We start from the raw sequence: 18,010 nt of genomic DNA on the forward strand, positions 1-18,010 counted from the left end.
CTGTCAAAATTAAACTCCCGAAAGTTTGAAATTTAACAACTTTAGATCCGACGTTTGAAGTTAGGCTTTGACAATGCAAACTTCAAACCCCGATGGTTTGAAGTTTGAAACTTTATGCTCACAATTGAAACTTTCAGATTTAAAGTTTGATTATGAAACGACTAAATTTTATATATTTTAAATGTGGTCTTAAAACGACTATTTGTTAATTTGAGTCCTGAGATTGAAAAAATTCAGTCAATTTGCTTGAACGACTTAAATTCTAAGTAGTGGCTTACGAATCATATATGGTTATAACCAAAAAGTAAAATAAAACTACTGAGTAGTAACAATTTTTTTTTTACTTCATGGAGTTAGGAACAGCCAACTATACAAAATAGTTGTTTCTTTAAATGTGGTCTTAATCCTTGTGATCTCTAGATTGTTGTCTGATATACAAAATAGCCGTTTGTAACGAAGCGAGTATTTTTTATAATTGTTCGGTCAAATCAATTTTGATCCAACAAGACTATTTTGTTTTGTACTTAATTTAATGACTAGTAACTATAACTTTCATCAGATGTTAATTCATTTTGTTAATTTGTTTCCTCATGTAATTTAATTAAATACTTTCCTCATCTATGTAGAGTCACAAATTATTTCTTACTTACAAATTACATGTCCTAATTATATCATATATGTTATTCTGTATTTACAATTTCTCTGTTTTCTCCTCTTTCCTTTTAAGTTTTACTACCCACTTTACATTGTGGGACTCAAATGATTTTCACTTTTTGCAGATGCGACAGAAGGCTGAAAGATAACGGGGTACAAAAAAATTCTGGCTTAAAAATTAATTGCATTCTAAATTTTGAACTACAACAATGGCACAAAAGTAGAATACACTCAACATTATTTACTGTAGAGGCAATGAGATGGATTAGTGCCATGGAAAAAAATATCCCCCTTATGATCTCAACGTTTTTCAGTGTAACGGTTATTCATCCCTTCTGATCCTGGAGGGAAATTAAACATCATCAAAAAGTCTTCTGATCTGATCCACATTTGCAGGCATCAATGTCGCAGGGCAGCGCTTATACTGCACAAAAGGGAAACAGAACATGAATTTACAAACCCAAAAAAAAAGATATTTAAAGGAAAAAGAAAAAATTAAACACTATACATGAACAAAAGGCAAATATATTTGCACCAAAATTTAAGTTATATACACTGACAATATACAATATTTTTACACTATCTGTAATTTATACTGTGATAAATGATAGGTTAGTTACCAAGTTTACAAGGCTAACAAGAGGAATCATGGACAAGTATAGATGAATCAGCTCCATGATTCTACTAACAGCTAGCAGAAAGTACAAGCAGTAGATAGTCATGGGAATAGCTGCTTAACAACAAAACATCTGAACAGAATTATATATTGCATTTGGGTTTTTTTTCTTTCCCGGGGTTCTTCTTGAAATTAGCAGGTCAAGAGATTATTTCAGTATTAAGTATAAAGAAGCCAATATAACATTGCCATCATGTGATTTAGTTTCCGCGCATCGGATCAACTGAATCTGGAATTTCACCTGAGAAACATATCTGAAAATGCAGGAATAGCAGAAGACAAATCCTGAAACTGACACTACTGATGGATTTGCACGCTTTTGTGAGCATAAAGGACATAGTGTTCTGTCTGAAGGTAGTGGAATTCCCTCTTTTGCAACCTGCTCAAATTGAAAAAAGGTTATACATAAGCATTGTTGCAGGAATACAAGAAAAAAATACTTCACTTATGCAAAATAAAACTAGGGTAAGATTTAGACAAATCATGAATTTTCACCATCGTGATCGCTTCCAATTTTCTTTTCTTTTTTTTTTAACAAGTATGGTCACTTCCCATTGGTAAGTGGCTCAGATACACTGGCCTAATTTATCCAAACTACTTTAAGAATGCCAAAGCAAGTGAGCTTTTACATAAAATAAAAACTTCAATGGCATTAGTGCAACCATATGTAGGGAGAATGACACTCTTTATACACAAGTAACATATAATTCGTATTCATATGACATCCTTAGCTCCATCTGGTGCCGACTGCTTAAATGGATTGGTGTAACTGACAAGTCGGAACACACATTAAAGCTTCAGAAATTATGGTTGACTTGCAAAAGTCAAAATGCATGCACCAGATCGCAATTTACTGAGCTAAGCACATCTAGTTGTTACCAAGTATCAAATGTATTTGCTCATCCAATATGAATCATAAACAAAGAAAAAACATTCTTCATCTTCATTGAGCTAAGCAAGGTGTCAAAGTTGGAGCAGTATGGCTGCCAAAAATATCTTTCACATGTTCCAAATTAGCCAATTGGAAATGCACTCACCTTTGGAGGTGGAGGAGGAGGTGGGGGTGGATAAACAGTCGGAGCTGACATCCTTTCTTCTGCTGATTGATACCACCACTCCATCATCTGAGTACATTGAAGAACATAAAGGGAAGTTTAGTTATAGAATTGATACATGAGCATAACAAAACGTGAGAAGAAAAATAATCTCTCTAAGGGAGTTATTTAGAAAATCTACAGAACTTGAGCTAAAGAACACTTACTTTAAAGAAAAACACTGCAGCAATCAGGCCAGTTTGAGCGTAGTCAAGAACTCCATATGCACAACTTAGTAAACCACTTTGTACTGCCTGAAATGTTAATGGTTTATAAGTATTGAAGGTCAGAATATTGACTGTGATGATAACTTCACACGAGACTATGAATACATCAAAGAGAAGGGCACCTCCATTTTTTGTTTTTCTATTGTTTTAAGTACCGGGCACCTCGATAAAGAAGTAAAACTAATACCAAGAAAGATATACGTAGTCCCATCTAGTACAACAGAAACATGGAAAAGAGATTTACGGGATGAACACAGACCTTCAGCCAGGGGGGTCCTCGAAGTCTCTCACGTTCACGGCTTCTTATTTTAGAAATCCTTGAAGAAGTATCCATCTACCTTGACATCGCATAAATGAAAATCTTAAACAACATGATGGTATAAAAGAGGAATTGCATCGTAAATAAGATCAATTGGTTGATAGATTAAATTGGACAGATTCAGATCTAAATTGCAACTTTTCTTGATTCAGATCTAAATTGGATAGACACAGATCTAAATTGGAACTTATACCCACAGATTCAAGGTAATAGGAGGGGGGGGGGGGGGTTACCTCAAAGCTCTTTGTTTTTATTTTTTTGGATAAGGTAAGCATGAGAACCATTATCAAACCAGCACAGAATTAAAATTTTCAACTGAATTATCCATAGTGTTCTAATCGTCAAAAGGAACTTCCACGAATCAGAAAATTACATTATCCAATTGATCATTCACATACAGATAGTTCACATCACTTGTTACACATTTAGATGACCTAACAGAGTAAAACTAGTCACCTACATATTGAGTCAAGTAACATCATACTATTAGTTCATTAATCTTTCAGAAGTTCATGCAAGGGTGCCTAAAGGTTCTTGGAATTCATTTCATAGTTACCATACTCGTATTTGAATACTTAATAGTACAGGCATTACAAAATTCTCCATACAAATTCTTTACTTTTCCAGAACTAATAACATCTTCCAGACCAGAGAGATACTAACAAGAAACTGTCTGCAGACATACCAGTTCCTGTCCTGTAGCCCGGCAAACATGAATGCCAAGAGCATGGAGTCCTAGAGAGTAAAATCCAGTAGCATCCAGCAAATACAGTAGCTGGTAAGCAAATGAAAAACCTGCAAGACAATCAGCCAGGAATAAGAGAAGGATGGCATCAGGGCCTTCTAAAGATCTCTATTTAAGGGTGACAAGTTACTTTATACTTTTGAACCATGTTGCTCAGATCCTTCAAAAATATCGCCGGGTGTGTGTTAGATCCTCTATAAGTTATTCATTTTTTGGAGGATCTGACACGAGTGCAGCATCATTTTAGGAGGATCCGAGCAACATAACTTTTAACGTGAAGCCTAAAAAGATACAAGGTGCAATATTTCAAAGACGAATTGCAAAGGTTTCACCATGAAGGTTAGGGTCCTTTTCACGTTGTATAGGTGGTAAGACCATCTAGAGGTGTTACAAAATGAACCTAGACTTACTTCTTAGCCATGTACACATGCCATATAAAGATAGCAGATTTACAGGATCTTTCTTTTGATTATTTCCTTATTTGGACTCAAAGTACATGTATATATATCTTGTACTTCTTACAATGATATACAAGGGAATTTCCTCCATTACCTTGATACTTTACAAGAGGCAACATGAGCGATTAATGACCAGAACAAATAGGAAAATCTTCGTCATCTCATTTCAAACAGTGAAACAGAATGAACAGTACACACACAAAAAATGAGTATATTCATAATCACAAATGAGAGACTAAGCCCTATTTACCTTCATTTCCAGCATGTATCCATGGGTAGCAAGCAGCTACAATTTTTCGAATTTTCTTTCTCAAACGATCTCTAACTGATTCTTCTGCATTTGAACTGCTCGTTGAAACTGTGGAGTTCCCAGCTCCATCAAAATAGTCAGTGTCACCAAATCTCTCATCTTCATGGCCCCATAAAGTAGCTTGAAGAGCAACCTCTCTTTCTTTATTGTAGATAGAATGCAATTTTGATCTAAGATATGGCAAAATGACCTAAAGAAACACATCCAAATTATGTCGTTGCATTTATCAAAACTTTACAACTTAAAAGGCAAAAACTTGATTCGGCAATCATTTCTGAAGTCATGGCTCCTATTAGATGTTTCCGAAAATGGGAGTTCAGTAAGTTTCTGCAAACGAGGCGTGCATGCAGACTATCCTTCTTTTCTATAATGATGGTATCCGGCCCAACTTGAACACACCTCAGACTACTTCACTGTACTTGCTACCTCCCACCAGTACGGGTATTGGATAACTTTGCCCACCAAGACTAAGATAGATGGGGGAAAATCACCTAATATTTTCTCTAATGGGATTTGAACTTTGGTTTCCAAGATTTTCACCCACTTCATTGATTGTTATGTCATACCCTTGGTGATGGTATCGAGACAATCTTCTATGCAACATTAAGAAAAATTGATGTTTCAATCCAAAAATCAGAAAGTATTGCAGAAATATACAAGGAGCACGCAAAATTCATTTTAGTATTCAAATCTAAGGTCTTACAGCCAGGGAGGTTCGATATTTCAATGCATACTCTTATTTTTCAGATATGCAGATATTTCTGGCCTTTATGGTTATTGAGATGGGAAGGAAAATACAGGGGGTTATTCACTGTTAAATCTTTTATAGGAAGGCATAACAGAATACACCATTTCCACATTCTGGGGCTTTTTTGGTGCAGGGAGAAATTCTTCAGCAGAAATCCCGAGAAGGAAGAAAGAAATGAACACATAGGAGGGTGTAAATCACTACCAACTGCCTTTCGATTGTGGACTGAACTCGTTTCGGGTGGAAGGGATGACGCCTGTCACCTTCCCTTCCACCTGTCACCGATAAACCCTTGTTGTTGAGTTAGAGACCTTTGTTGCTGAGGATTAGACGGAATATGGGAGGGGTAATAGACATGAGAGTTAGCACCATTGGTGCTTGTTGGCAGCTTGGAAAGAAACGAACAGAAAGGTTTTCAGGGACTGAGAACTCTCCTAATAGAATCTTGGAACTTCCTTTTTCATGTGATTCTGCAGCACACATGAAATCCCTACATGTGTAGATGATCGACTGCTTTTCATCGATATCTGTGTTAGACTTCTTCTTTTTGCATACAGCATTTGTACAAGATTTCCCTTTTTCGTTATCAATAAACGTTTATAACTAAAAAGTGTTTCAACAAGCATAATCAAAGTTTAGTACAACATGATAACGGTGATTTTGCTCCAAGAGATCAATCAGAATATGAGAAATTTGTGTTACGATATAAGTGAGTTATCAAGTGCAAGAATTACCAGAAACACAACTGAAAGAACTTTTTGGCGCTTCTCCAGACCAGTGTGATTAATTTCCTCTCTCACATCTGGACCTTTGTTATCACCCTTAACTTTTATCTTAACTGCCCTTCTTCGCAGTCCATATAAAGACTCAGCAAAAGACCCATCTGAGGACAAGCAAAAAGTAATAAATTTACTAAAGCTAAAGCGAATAATTAGATCTACCATATGACCAGAGATTGCAATCGTACCAGAGCATTTTACACACCACCGGTTGAAGAAGAAAATGCATAGACATATACCGAATAACAAATACTCAGCATTACCCTTTGGGGAGTCAAAATTTTGTCATACATAAAAATATGTTTTACATATAAAAAATGTGATTAGTATTTGTATATAGTTCCTACATATGTAATTTTTTTTATACAAACAATATTAAGAATACCGTCTAAATCAAGACGACAATTAGAGAATTTGAGTCTTGTACTCCAAACCGGTCATTCTGTTTGGTACGAGAGAGTATCTAGATAGATAAATGCGCATACCTGTCGTTCGTAAGCTATGCGTTTCAAGAACTAGCATAAGCAAAGCAAAGCACTCATCCTCGTAATCCAGAATTTTGTGGATGAGAGGTCTCCTTAAAGCTAAAACCTGCAATCAAGCAAGCAATAATTAATATTACCCAACATACATCACATAACTACAGCTAAACAACAACAATGTAGAACAAAAAAGGTTCAATCTTGTTAAACTTTTGCCAAGGCGAAACTTGGCAGCCCGCCAAGAGTTTGACCTTCGTTGGTCCTGAAAGGAAGCCCTACTTTTCTTCCTTCCCCTAGCAGTCAGTTACACTAAGAGGAAGTGGGAAAGATTAGAACTATTTTCATCTTGAATCTAGCTCCCTCACAAGTTATTATTCCTCATAAAAGAATTTTATGAATGCTGGCATCCTTAGTGTCATCCTTTTTAAAGATACCAATGATGCTTCAATTCCCAAGTAGTTGTACATAGATATAAATCCTCCATACCCATTCCGCCATGTTGCCCGTTTCGCTTCAACACTAATAATTTGTCTTTCAAGACACATCCACTAAGTACATCTGCACAACAATTATAACAACTACACCTCAATTCCAAACTAGTTTAATTCCACTAAATCCTCAATATTCATTACCCTCCACTTTGACCCTTTTTATTCCAATACATAATTTGTCATTTAAGACACGTCTAATTAGCACAGTTGCACAACAATAACAAACACAAAGCCCCAATTCCAAACTAGTAGGATTCCACTATATAAATCCTCAATATTAATTACGCTCCATTTGGACCGTCTCATTAGAATACTTATAATTTGTCTTTTAAGATACATCTATAAGTACAACAGAACAGTAATAATAAAAACAACACCTCAATCCCAAACTAGTAGAGTTCCGCAAAATAAATCCTCAATATTCATTACACTCCATTTTGACCCATTTCATTCCAATACTAATAATTTGTCTTTTAGGAACTAAAATACTTCTACTAAGTACAGCTGAACAGTATTAATAAAAACTACGCCTCAACTCCAAAATGGTTGAATTCCGCTATAAAAATACTAAATACGCATTACACAATCTATCTCTTATGAGTTATAAATACAGATGAATAGATGAATTAGAAATTAGAAACCCTAATTGGTTACTTACACCGAGAGAATAAGTTAAAGCGGCTCGGAGACTAGAAGGTAACTGCTGAGCAGCTGCCATTTCGAAGAAGGTGGGACGTGTCCCTTGTCCTCCCACTTGAAACAACATCTTTTCTTCTTCTCCAAACAAGATTTCCGCTCTTCTCTTCTCTTCTTTGTACTGGTGAGTTTCAATTTGTTGGGAAGAGGAAGATGATAAAACCAGTTTCGTTCTGCACTCTTCTTTTTTATGGGCACTCTTTTTTCTGCTCTTGCATACTCCTTTCATTTATTTTTCATTGCTCCAAAATATATTAGAGATTTTTTCATAAGTTTAATAAATAAATACCCAATGGTTTGAAAAGTACATAATAAGAATTTAAGTTATGTATATGGACATCGCACCGTGATTTTACGCAATTAATATAACTTAATTTAATTTAATTAATATTTATTATTTAATTTAATTTGATTATGCGATTTTGTTTACGTCAATAGTGCATAAAAACACTCTATGATCATGTTTTACATGACATTAGTTCCTATTCTCATAAGATCATTTTGCATCACTAAATAATTCAAATCCATTAAATAATTAAAATTTCAAACATTAATATGATTAGCTTCAACAACTCATTTTTGTGCGTGGATAATAGCATTAATGTAATACATAAATTATGTTAGTATATTAAAGTGGCGTCTAATCAACTACCATTATATAACATGAGATGATGAATAAAAAACAAATACTCTCATACAGTGACGGATCCAGGATTTTAGGTATTATTTATCTGTATTGCTGTAAGTAAATAAAACAGTAATCTTTCTGAAAAATAAAACAGAAAGTTAGTAGAAACAATTCTGAAAAATAATATTCGAACTTCAAAATAATTTTTGAAACGTTGAAGGAACAAATTGAGCTCACTGAATACACAGTGTGTCCTTAAGGAAATTATTCCCCTCAAGTACCCGAGGTTATGGAATATATCCTCCCGGGATAGAACGATTTAACTCACCGGAGTGTTGGTACCAAAAACGCCGATGATTAGCGAACCACTCGATGGCAGCAAAGCACACTGGAATTTTAGTGCAGAAGAAGAAGATAATCAGAAAATTTCGTAAGTAAATATTCTGGGATTTGAAGGTCTATTTATAGCCAACTTGGTGATGTTTCTGAAGAGGTTTTCAACCTTTCAGAATAGTCATGACTGTTGGAACAGGTGTGACCCTCTGAAGAGGTTTGCAACCTTTCAGAACAGTCATGGCTGTTGGAACAGTTGTGACCCTCTGAAGAGGTTTGCAACTTTTCAGAATAGTCATGGCTGTTGGAACAGGTGTGACACTGTTTCAGAACAGCCATGGCTGTTGGAGATTTTTGCAGGAAATTTAAAACGAATTTAAATTAATCCGGAAAAGAAAAACGGGCTAGACCGGACCGGGTCGCGGGTCATCCCTCCATTTCTTTTCCCACCATTTTCCATTCACACCTCTTTTGTTATTATTTATTAAATAACAAACTCAACAATCCCCCACATGAATGGGGAATGACTATAAACTTAAAGGAATGCACGGACGTGTGTGTGTTTTACAAACAAGAATTGATTGCATCTGGATAAGTAGGTTTCCTTTGAACTTTCCGTAGTGAACTTATATCGGATATACTCGGTCATTCGGTAGATTTGATATCTTTGAACCGTCGAGCTTTGTTGTATACCTAGACAACATAAGTCACACAATCAATCCTTAACCATCTATGGTTCTCACGGTTGTGTTCGTTTCAGCCATGAACACCGCCTGGTTTCATGAGTGCTTAGAGAATGGGCATTTACTTTCATTCTCCTTGAAGCGGCTTACACTTCACACTCACATAAGTGATTCCTAGACGTGTAATCCTAAAGACACACTATCTGGTCATATCCTGCCAGACTTAGCAAATCATTAAAAAGCTTTAAGCTTTATTGACTCATCAAAAAAGCCTTAATGCTTTACCTCGTTTTTGAACATTGTCTTCATCACGAGAATGGGTTGAGTTAGTTGACAATGTTGAACCGTCATTCATAACTTTGTTTGATCTCTTTAAACCTAGCTCTTGGGATCTCCGGTCTGCTAGGTAGAGTTACCGCTATGATGACTTGTCCTGGGCCTTTAACCCCATTCCCTTTGATGATCTTTCAACTGCCTCTCTAGATAGGCCTTTTGTAAGTGGATCTGACACGTTATCTCTTGACTTTACGTAGTCAATTGTGATAACACCACTAGAGAGTAGTTGTCTAACGGTATTGTGTCTCCGTCGGATATGATGAGATTTTCCGTTATACATAACGCTCCCTGCCCTACCTATTGCCGCTTGACTATCACAATATATACATATAGGTGCCAACGGTTTGGGCCAAAATGGAATATCTTCCAAGAAATTCCGGAGTCATTCAGCTTCCTCACCGGCCTTATCTAAAGCTATGAATTCAGATTCTATTGTAGAACGGGCGATGCACGTTTGTTTGGATGATTTCCAAGATACTGCTCCACCCCCAATTGTGAAAACATATCCACTCGTGGATTTAACTTCAGATGATCCAGTGATCCAATTTGCATCACTATATCCCTCGATCACGGAAGGATATTTGTTATAATGCAAAGCATAATTTTGGGTATGTTTCAGATATCCCAAAACTCGTTTCATTGCCATCCAATGTATTTGATTGGGATTACTTGTAAACCGACTCAGTTTGCTAATAGCACATGCTATATCTAGTCGCGTACAATTCATGATATACATCAAACTTCCCAATACTCTTGCATAGTCCAGTTGTGAGTCACTTTCACCTTCATTCTTTTGAAGTGCATAACTCAAGTCAATTGGAGTCTTGGCAATTTTGAAATCCAAATACTTGAACTTGTCAAGTACCTTTTCAATGTAGTGAGACTGTGATACCTTGTGAAGTCTTGCGAATTCTGATTCCTAAGATCACATCAGCAACTCCTAAGTCTTTCATGCCGAATTTGCTAGCCAACATGCGCTTTGTAGCATTTATATCTGCCATACTTTTGCTTATTATCAACATGTCATCAACATATAAACAAACAATGACTTCATGACCTGGAGTATTTTTAATGTAAACACATTTATCACACTCGTTGATTTTAAATCCATTTGCTAACATTGTTTGGTCAAATTTTACATGCCATTGTTTGGGTGCTTGTTTAAGTCCATAAAGCGACTTAACAAGTTTACACACTTTCTTTTCTTTACCAGGAACCACAAAACCCTCAGGTTGTTCCATGTAAATTTCTTCCTCTAATTCTCCATTTAGGAAAGTTGTTTTAACATCCATTTGATGGATTTCAAGACCATACACGGCCGCTAGTGCCACTAACACCCTAATAGATGTTATCCTCGTTACTGGCGAGTAAGTGTCAAAGTAATCAAGGCCTTCCTTTTGTCTATAACCTTTGATAACAAGTCTTGCCTTATATTTGTCAATAGTGCCATCAGCTTTAATTTTCCGTTTAAAGATCCATTTCGAACCTAAAGGCTTATTTCCTGGAGGAAGATCAACCAATTCCCATGTATGATTATCCAAAATTGATTGAATCTCACTATTGACTGCCTCTTTCCAAAATGCTGAATCAGAAGACGACATAGCTGCTTTAAAAGTTTGAGGCTCATTTTCAAGCAAGAATGTCACAAAATCTGGTCCAAAGGACGTAGATGTTCTTTGACGTTTGCTACGCCTTGGATCTTCTATACTTGGAGTATTTTCCTTTGGTTCTTCCCGAGGTCGTTTAGGTCTTTCACTTAACGACTCGCTTTTAGTTTTATACGGATAGATGCTTTCAAAGAATTCAGCATTATCTGATTCCATTACCGTATTAACATGAATCTCGGGATTATCAGATTTATGAACCAAAAATCGACATGCTTTACTATTTGTAGCATATCCAATGAAAACGCAATCTACTGTTTTTGGTCCAATTTTAACCCTTTTAGGTAAAGGAACCTGTACCTTTGCTAGACACCCCCACACTTTGAAATATTTCAAGTTGGGTTTTCTTCCTTTCCATTTTTCATATGGAATAGATTGCGTTTTGCTGTGGGGTACTCTGTTGAGTATTCGGTTAGCTGTAAGGATAGCTTCCCCCCACAAACTCTGCGGTAATCCGGAACTTATTAATAAAGAATTCATCATTTCTTTTAATGTCCGATTTTTCCTTTCCGCAATTCCGTTGGATTGAGGTGTGTAAGGTGCAGTAGTTTGATGGATAATTCCATATTCCGAACATATTTCTGCAAACGGAGATTCATATTCTCCACCTCGATCACTTCTAATCATTTTGATCTTTTTATTCAATTGATTTTCTACTTCATTCTTGTATTGCTTAAATGCTTCAATTGCTTCATCCTTACTATTAAGCAAATAAACATAACAATATCTAGTGCAATCGTCAATAAAAGTAATAAAATACTTTTTCCCACCTCGAGATGGTGTCGACTTCATATCGCAAATGTCAGTATGAATTAAGTCTAAAGGATTTGAATTCCTTTCAACAGACTTATAAGGATGTTTTACAAACTTAGATTCAACACATATTTGACATTTCGATTTATTACACTCGAATTTAGGCAATACTTCTAAATTAATTAATTTCCGCAAGGTTTTATAATTGACAAGTCCTAAACGAATATGCCATAAATCATTTGACTCCAATAAATAAGAAGAAGCTGAAATTTTATTCATACTGTCAACAACCATTACATTGAGTTTGAAAAGGCCCTCCGTGAGGTAGCCTTTTCCAACATACATTTCGTTCTTGCTTACAACAACTTTATCAGAAACAAATACACATTTGAATCCATTCTTTACAAGTAAAGAAGTAGAAACTAAATTCTTTCTAATAGTAGGAACACGAAGAACGTTGTTGAGCGTTAACACCTTGCCGGAAGTCATCTTCAGGAATATCTTCCCATAACCTTCAATCTTGGCTGTTGCATTATTTCCCATGGAAATTTCTTCTTCCGGACCAGCAGTAGAGTAAGTCGCAAATGCTTCTTTGACAGCACAAACATGTCGAGTGGCTCCAGAGTCAATCCACCACTCCTTCGGATTTCCAACTAAATTGCATTCCGAAAGCATTGCGCAAAGATCATCAATCTCATTATTCTTCTCCACTATGTTGGCTTGTCCCTTCTTCTTATCCTTTTTCGGGAGACGACAATCTGGGCTTTTGTGATCGACTTTTCCACAATTGTAGCAGCTGCCCTTGAATTTCTTTTTGTTCTGTTCTTTAGTTTGTCTAGAAGACCTCTTCCTCTTCTTACTTTTTGGAGCAGTCTCTTCAACGATATTAGCTCCCATGATCTTTGAATTTCCGCGAGACTTCTTCTCGACTGTTTTGTTGTCTTCCTCGATCTTTAGACGTATCACAAGATCTTCCAACTTCATTTCTTTGCGTTTGTGCTTCAGATAGTTCTTGAAATCTCTCCACGAAGGAGGCAATTTTTCAATCATAGCAGCTACTTGAAATGCTTCATTCACGACCATACCTTCAGCTATAAGGTCGTGAAAAATAAGTTAAAGCTCCTGAACTTGGGTTCCCACAGTTTTGCTGTCTATCATTTTATAGTCAAGAAACTTGGCAACCACGAACTTCTTCAAGCATGCATCTTCTGTCTTGTACTTCTTCTCAAGTGCGCCCCATAATTCTTTCGAAGTATTCATTGCACTGTACACATTGTACAAGTCATCTTCTAAAGCACTTAAGATATAACCTTTGTAAAGAAAATCTGCCTGCTTCCATGCCTCAACAACCATGAACTTTTCATTATCCGGCATGTCCGCAGCAGGCACTGGAGGCTCTTCACTAGTGAATTTCTGCATATCACCCTTTGCTGTCATCCTTTGAAGTTGGTTCCAGAAAATTTCCCCGGTTTCTCAGCCGGAGGAACAACAGTGCGGCTTGACGAGGCTATCGTCGTTGCACCAACAGTCGCAGAAGGATTTCCATTTTCATTTGCGATTTCTTACTGTCAACAACAGAAGAAATCAATTAATGGCAAACCCAAAACAGTAAATAATACTGTAATCAATAAACAGTACGTAATAAAAACAACTAAGGTTTTTATATACTGTTTTACAGAAAAACGATGAAGTTTTTATGTTCTTCAAATCGTTTTCTGAATTTCAATACCCTGATGAAGTTTTTATATCTTCAAATCAGAATAGTAAAACTCAGACAGAATACAGAATATAATAAATTTAATTTCCTTAAGATTGTTACTTATCTGTATTGCTGTAAGTAAATAAAACAGTAATCTTTCTGAAAAATAAAACAGAAAGTTAGTAGAAACAATTCTGAAAAATAATATTCGAACTTCAAAATAATTTTTGAAACGTTGAAGGAACAAATTGAGCTCACTGAATACACAGTGTGTCCTTAAGGAAATTATTCCCCTCAAGTACCCGAGGTTATGGAATATATCCTCCCGGAATAAAACGATTTAACTCACCGGAGTGTTGGTACCAAAAACGCCGATGATTAGCGAACCACTCGATGGCATCAAAGCACACTGGAATTTTAGTGCAGAAGAAGAAGAGGATAATCAGAAAATTTCGTAAGTAAATATTCTGGGATTTGAAGGTCTATTTATAGCCAACTTGGTGATGTTTCTGAAGAGATTTGCAACCTTTCAGAATAGTCATGACTGTTGGAACAGTGTGACCCTCTGAAGAGGTTTGCAACCTTTCAGAACAGTCATGGCTGTTGGAACAGTTGTGACCCTCTGAAGAGGTTTGCAACTTTTCAGAATAGTCATGGCTGTTGGAACAGGTGTGACACTGTTTCAGAACAGCCATGGCTGTTGGAAATTTTTGCGGGAAATTTAAAACGNACTCGTTTTCATTGCCATCCAATGTATTTGATTGGGATTACTTGTAAACCGACTCAGTTTGCTAATAGCACATGCTATATCTGGTCGCGTACAATTCATGATATACATCAAACTTCCCAATACTCTTGCATAGTCCAGTTGTGAGTCACTTTCACCTTCATTCTTTTGAAGTGCATAACTCAAGTCAATTGGAGTCTTGGCAATTTTGAAATCCAAATACTTGAACTTGTCAAGTACCTTTTCAATGTAGTGAGACTGTGATACCTTGTGAAGTCTTGCGAATTCTGATTCCTAAGATCACATCAGCAACTCCTAAGTCTTTCATGTCGAATTTGCTAGCCAACATGCGCTTTGTAGCATTTATATCTACCATACTTCTGCTTATTATCAACATGTCATCAACATATAAACAAACAATGACTTCATGACCTGGAGTATTTTTAATGTAAACACATTTATCACACTCGTTGATTTTAAATCCATTTGCTAACATTGTTTGGTCAAATTTTACATGCCATTGTTTGGGTGCTTGTTTAAGTCCATAAAGCGACTTAACAAGTTTACACACTTTCTTTTCTTTACCAGGAACCACAAAACCCTCAGGTTGTTCCATGTAAATTTCTTCCTCTAATTCTCCATTTAGGAAAGTTGTTTTAACATCCATTTGATGGATTTCAAGACCATACACGGCCGCTAGTGCCACTAACACCCTAATAGATGTTATCCTCGTTACTGGCGAGTAAGTGTCAAAGTAATCAAGGCCTTCCTTTTGTCTATAACCTTTGACAACAAGTCTTGCCTTATATTTGTCAATAGTGCCATTAGCTTTAATTTTCCGTTTAAAGATCCATTTCGAACCTAAAGGCTTATTTCCTGGAGGAAGATCAACCAATTCCCATGTATGATTATCCAAAATTGATTGAATCTCACTATTGACTGCCTCTTTCCAAAATGCTGAATCAGAAGACGACATAGCTGCTTTAAAAGTTTGAGGCTCATTTTCAAGCAAGAATGTCACAAAATCTGGTCCAAAGGACGTAGATGTTCTTTGACGTTTGCTACGCCTTGGATCTTCTATACTTGGAGTATTTTCCTTTGGTTCTTCCCGAGGTCGTTTATGTTTTTCACTTAACGACTAGCTTTCAGTTTTATACGGATAGATGCTTTTAAAGAATTCAGCATTATCTGATTCCATTACCGTATTAACATGAATCTCGGGATTATCATATTTATGAACCAAAAATCGACATGCTTTACTATTTGTAGCATATCCAATAAAAACGCAATCTACTGTTTTTGGTCCAATTTTAACCCTTTTAGGTAAAGGAACCTGTACCTTTGCTAGACACCCCCACACTTTGAAATATTTCAAGTTGGGTTTTCTTCCTTTCCATTTTTCATATGGAATAGATTGCGTTTTGTTGTGGGGTACTCTGTTGAGTATTCGGTTAGCTGTAAGGATAGCTTCCCCCCACAAACTCTGCGGTAATCGGAACTTAATAAAGAATTCATCATTTCTTTTAATGTCCGATTTTTCCTTTCCGCAATTGCGTTGGATTGAGGTGTTTAAGGTGCAGTAGTTTGATGGATAATTTCATATTCCGAACATATTTCTGCAAACAGAGATTCATATTCTCCACCTCGATCACTTCTAATCATTTTGATCTTTTTATTCAATTGATTTTCTACTTCATTCTTGTATTGCTTAAATGCTTCAATTGCTTCATCCTTATTATTAAGCAAATAAACATAACAATATCTAGTGCAATCGTCAATAAAAGTAATAAAATACTTTTTCCCACCTCGAGATGGTGTCGACTTCATATCGCAAATGTCAGTATGAATTAAGTCAAAAGGATTTGAATTCCTTTCAACAGACTTATAAGGATATTTTACAAACTTAGATTCAACACATATTTGACATTTCGATTTATTACACTCGAATTTAGGCAATACTTCTAAATTAATTAATTTCCGCAAGGTTTTATAATTGACATGTCCTAAACGAATATGCCATAAATCATTTGACTCCAATAAATAAGAAGAAGCTGAAATTTTATTCATACTGTCAACAACCATTACATTAAGTTTGAAAAGGCCCTCTGTAAGGTAGCCTTTTCCAACATACATTTCGTTCTTGCTTACAACAACTTTATTAGAAACAAATACACATTTGAATCCATTCTTTACAAGTAAAGAGGTAGAAACTAAATTCTTCCTAATAGTAGGAACATGAAGAATGTTGTTGAGCGTTAACACCTTGCCGGAAGTCATCTTCAGGAATATCTTCCCATAACCTTTAATCTTGGCTGTTGCATTATTTTCCATGGAAATTTCTTCTTCCGGACCAGCAGTAGAGTAAGTCGCAAATGCTTCTTTGACAGCATAAACATGTCGAGTGGCTCCAGAGTCAATCCACCACTCCTTCGGATTTCCAACTAAATTGCATTCCGAAAGCATTGCGCAAAGATCATCAATCTCATTATTCTTCTCCACTATGTTGGCTTGTCCCTTCTTCTTATCCTTTTTCGGGAGACGACAATCTAGGCTTTTGTGATCGACTTTTCCACAATTGTAGCAGCTGCCCTTGAATTTCTTTTTGTTCTGTTCTTTAGTTTGTCTAGAAGACCTCTTCCTCTTCTTACTTTTTGGAGCAGTCTCTTCAACGATATTAGCTCCCATGATCTTTGAATTTCCGCGAGACTTCTTCTCGACTGTTTTGTTGTCTTCCTCGATCTTTAGACGTATCACAAGATCTTCCAACTTCATTTCTTTGCGCTTGTGCTTCAGATAGTTCTTGAAATCTCTCCACGAAGGAGGCAATTTTTCAATCATAGCAGCTACTTGAAATGCTTCATTCACGACCATACCTTCAGCTATAAGGTCGTGAAAAATAAGTTGAAGCTCCTGAACTTGGGTTCCCACAGTTTTGCTGTCTATCATTTTATAGTCAAGAAACTTGGCAACCACGAACTTCTTCAAGCATGCATCTTCTGTCTTGTACTTCTTCTCAAGTGCGCCCCATAATTCTTTCGAAGTATTCATTGCACTGAACACATTGTACAAGTCATCTTCTAAAGCACTTAAGATATAACCTTTGCAAAGAAAATCTGCCTGCTTCCATGCCTCAACAACCATGAACTTTTCATTATCCGGCATGTCCGCAGCAGGCACTGGAGGCTCTTCACTAGTGAATTTCTGCATACCAAGTGTGGTAAGCCAGAAGAACACCCTTTGCTGCCATCCTTTGAAGTTGGTTCCAGAAAATTTCCCCGGTTTCTCAGCCGGAGGAACAGCAGTGCGGCTTGACGAGGCTATCGTCGTTGCACCAACAGTCGCAGAAGGATTTCCATTTTCATTTGCCATTTCTTACTGTCAACAACAGAAGAAATCAATTAATGGCAAAACCAAAACAGTAAATAATACTGTAATCAATAAACAGTACGTAATAAAAACAACTAAGGTTTTTATATACTGTTTTACAGAAAAAAGATGAAGTTTTTAT

The 18,010-nt window shown here is 36.3% G+C and overlaps 1 protein-coding gene across 1 annotated transcript; it reads right to left on the reverse strand.

The window, feature by feature from the left end:
- Positions 1-800: 800 nt before the first annotated feature.
- On the reverse strand, positions 801-7,928 carry LOC109214376 (peroxisome biogenesis protein 12). The gene is made up of 10 exons (XM_019378285.1): positions 7,642-7,928; positions 6,496-6,601; positions 5,966-6,114; positions 4,424-4,673; positions 3,656-3,765; positions 2,911-2,985; positions 2,592-2,678; positions 2,368-2,454; positions 1,572-1,709; positions 801-1,078 (listed from the first exon to the last, which is right to left on the reverse strand). Exons 1-10 carry the CDS (start codon positions 7,906-7,908, stop codon positions 1,007-1,009), a joined length of 1,341 nt encoding a protein of 446 aa, XP_019233830.1. The 5' UTR covers positions 7,909-7,928; the 3' UTR covers positions 801-1,006.
- Between the last annotated feature and the right edge of the window lie 10,082 nt (positions 7,929-18,010).

Source organism: Nicotiana attenuata, unplaced genomic scaffold, assembly GCF_001879085.1.
Source record: "Nicotiana attenuata strain UT unplaced genomic scaffold, NIATTr2, whole genome shotgun sequence".
In the NCBI taxonomy this organism is placed as follows: Eukaryota; Viridiplantae; Streptophyta; class Magnoliopsida; order Solanales; family Solanaceae; genus Nicotiana; species Nicotiana attenuata.

Coding starts and splice junctions, on each gene's coding strand:
- LOC109214376 (XM_019378285.1), bottom strand. CDS start 7,908: ATGAAAGGAGTATGCAAGAGCAGAAAAAAGAGTGCCCATAAAAAAGAA. Junction 6,602..7,641: donor CTTTAACTTATTCTCTCGGT/GTAAGTAACCAA, acceptor GCTTGATTGCAG/GTTTTAGCTTTAAGGAGACC. Junction 2,455..2,591: donor CTGCAGTGTTTTTCTTTAAA/GTAAGTGTTCTT, acceptor CAATGTACTCAG/ATGATGGAGTGGTGGTATCA.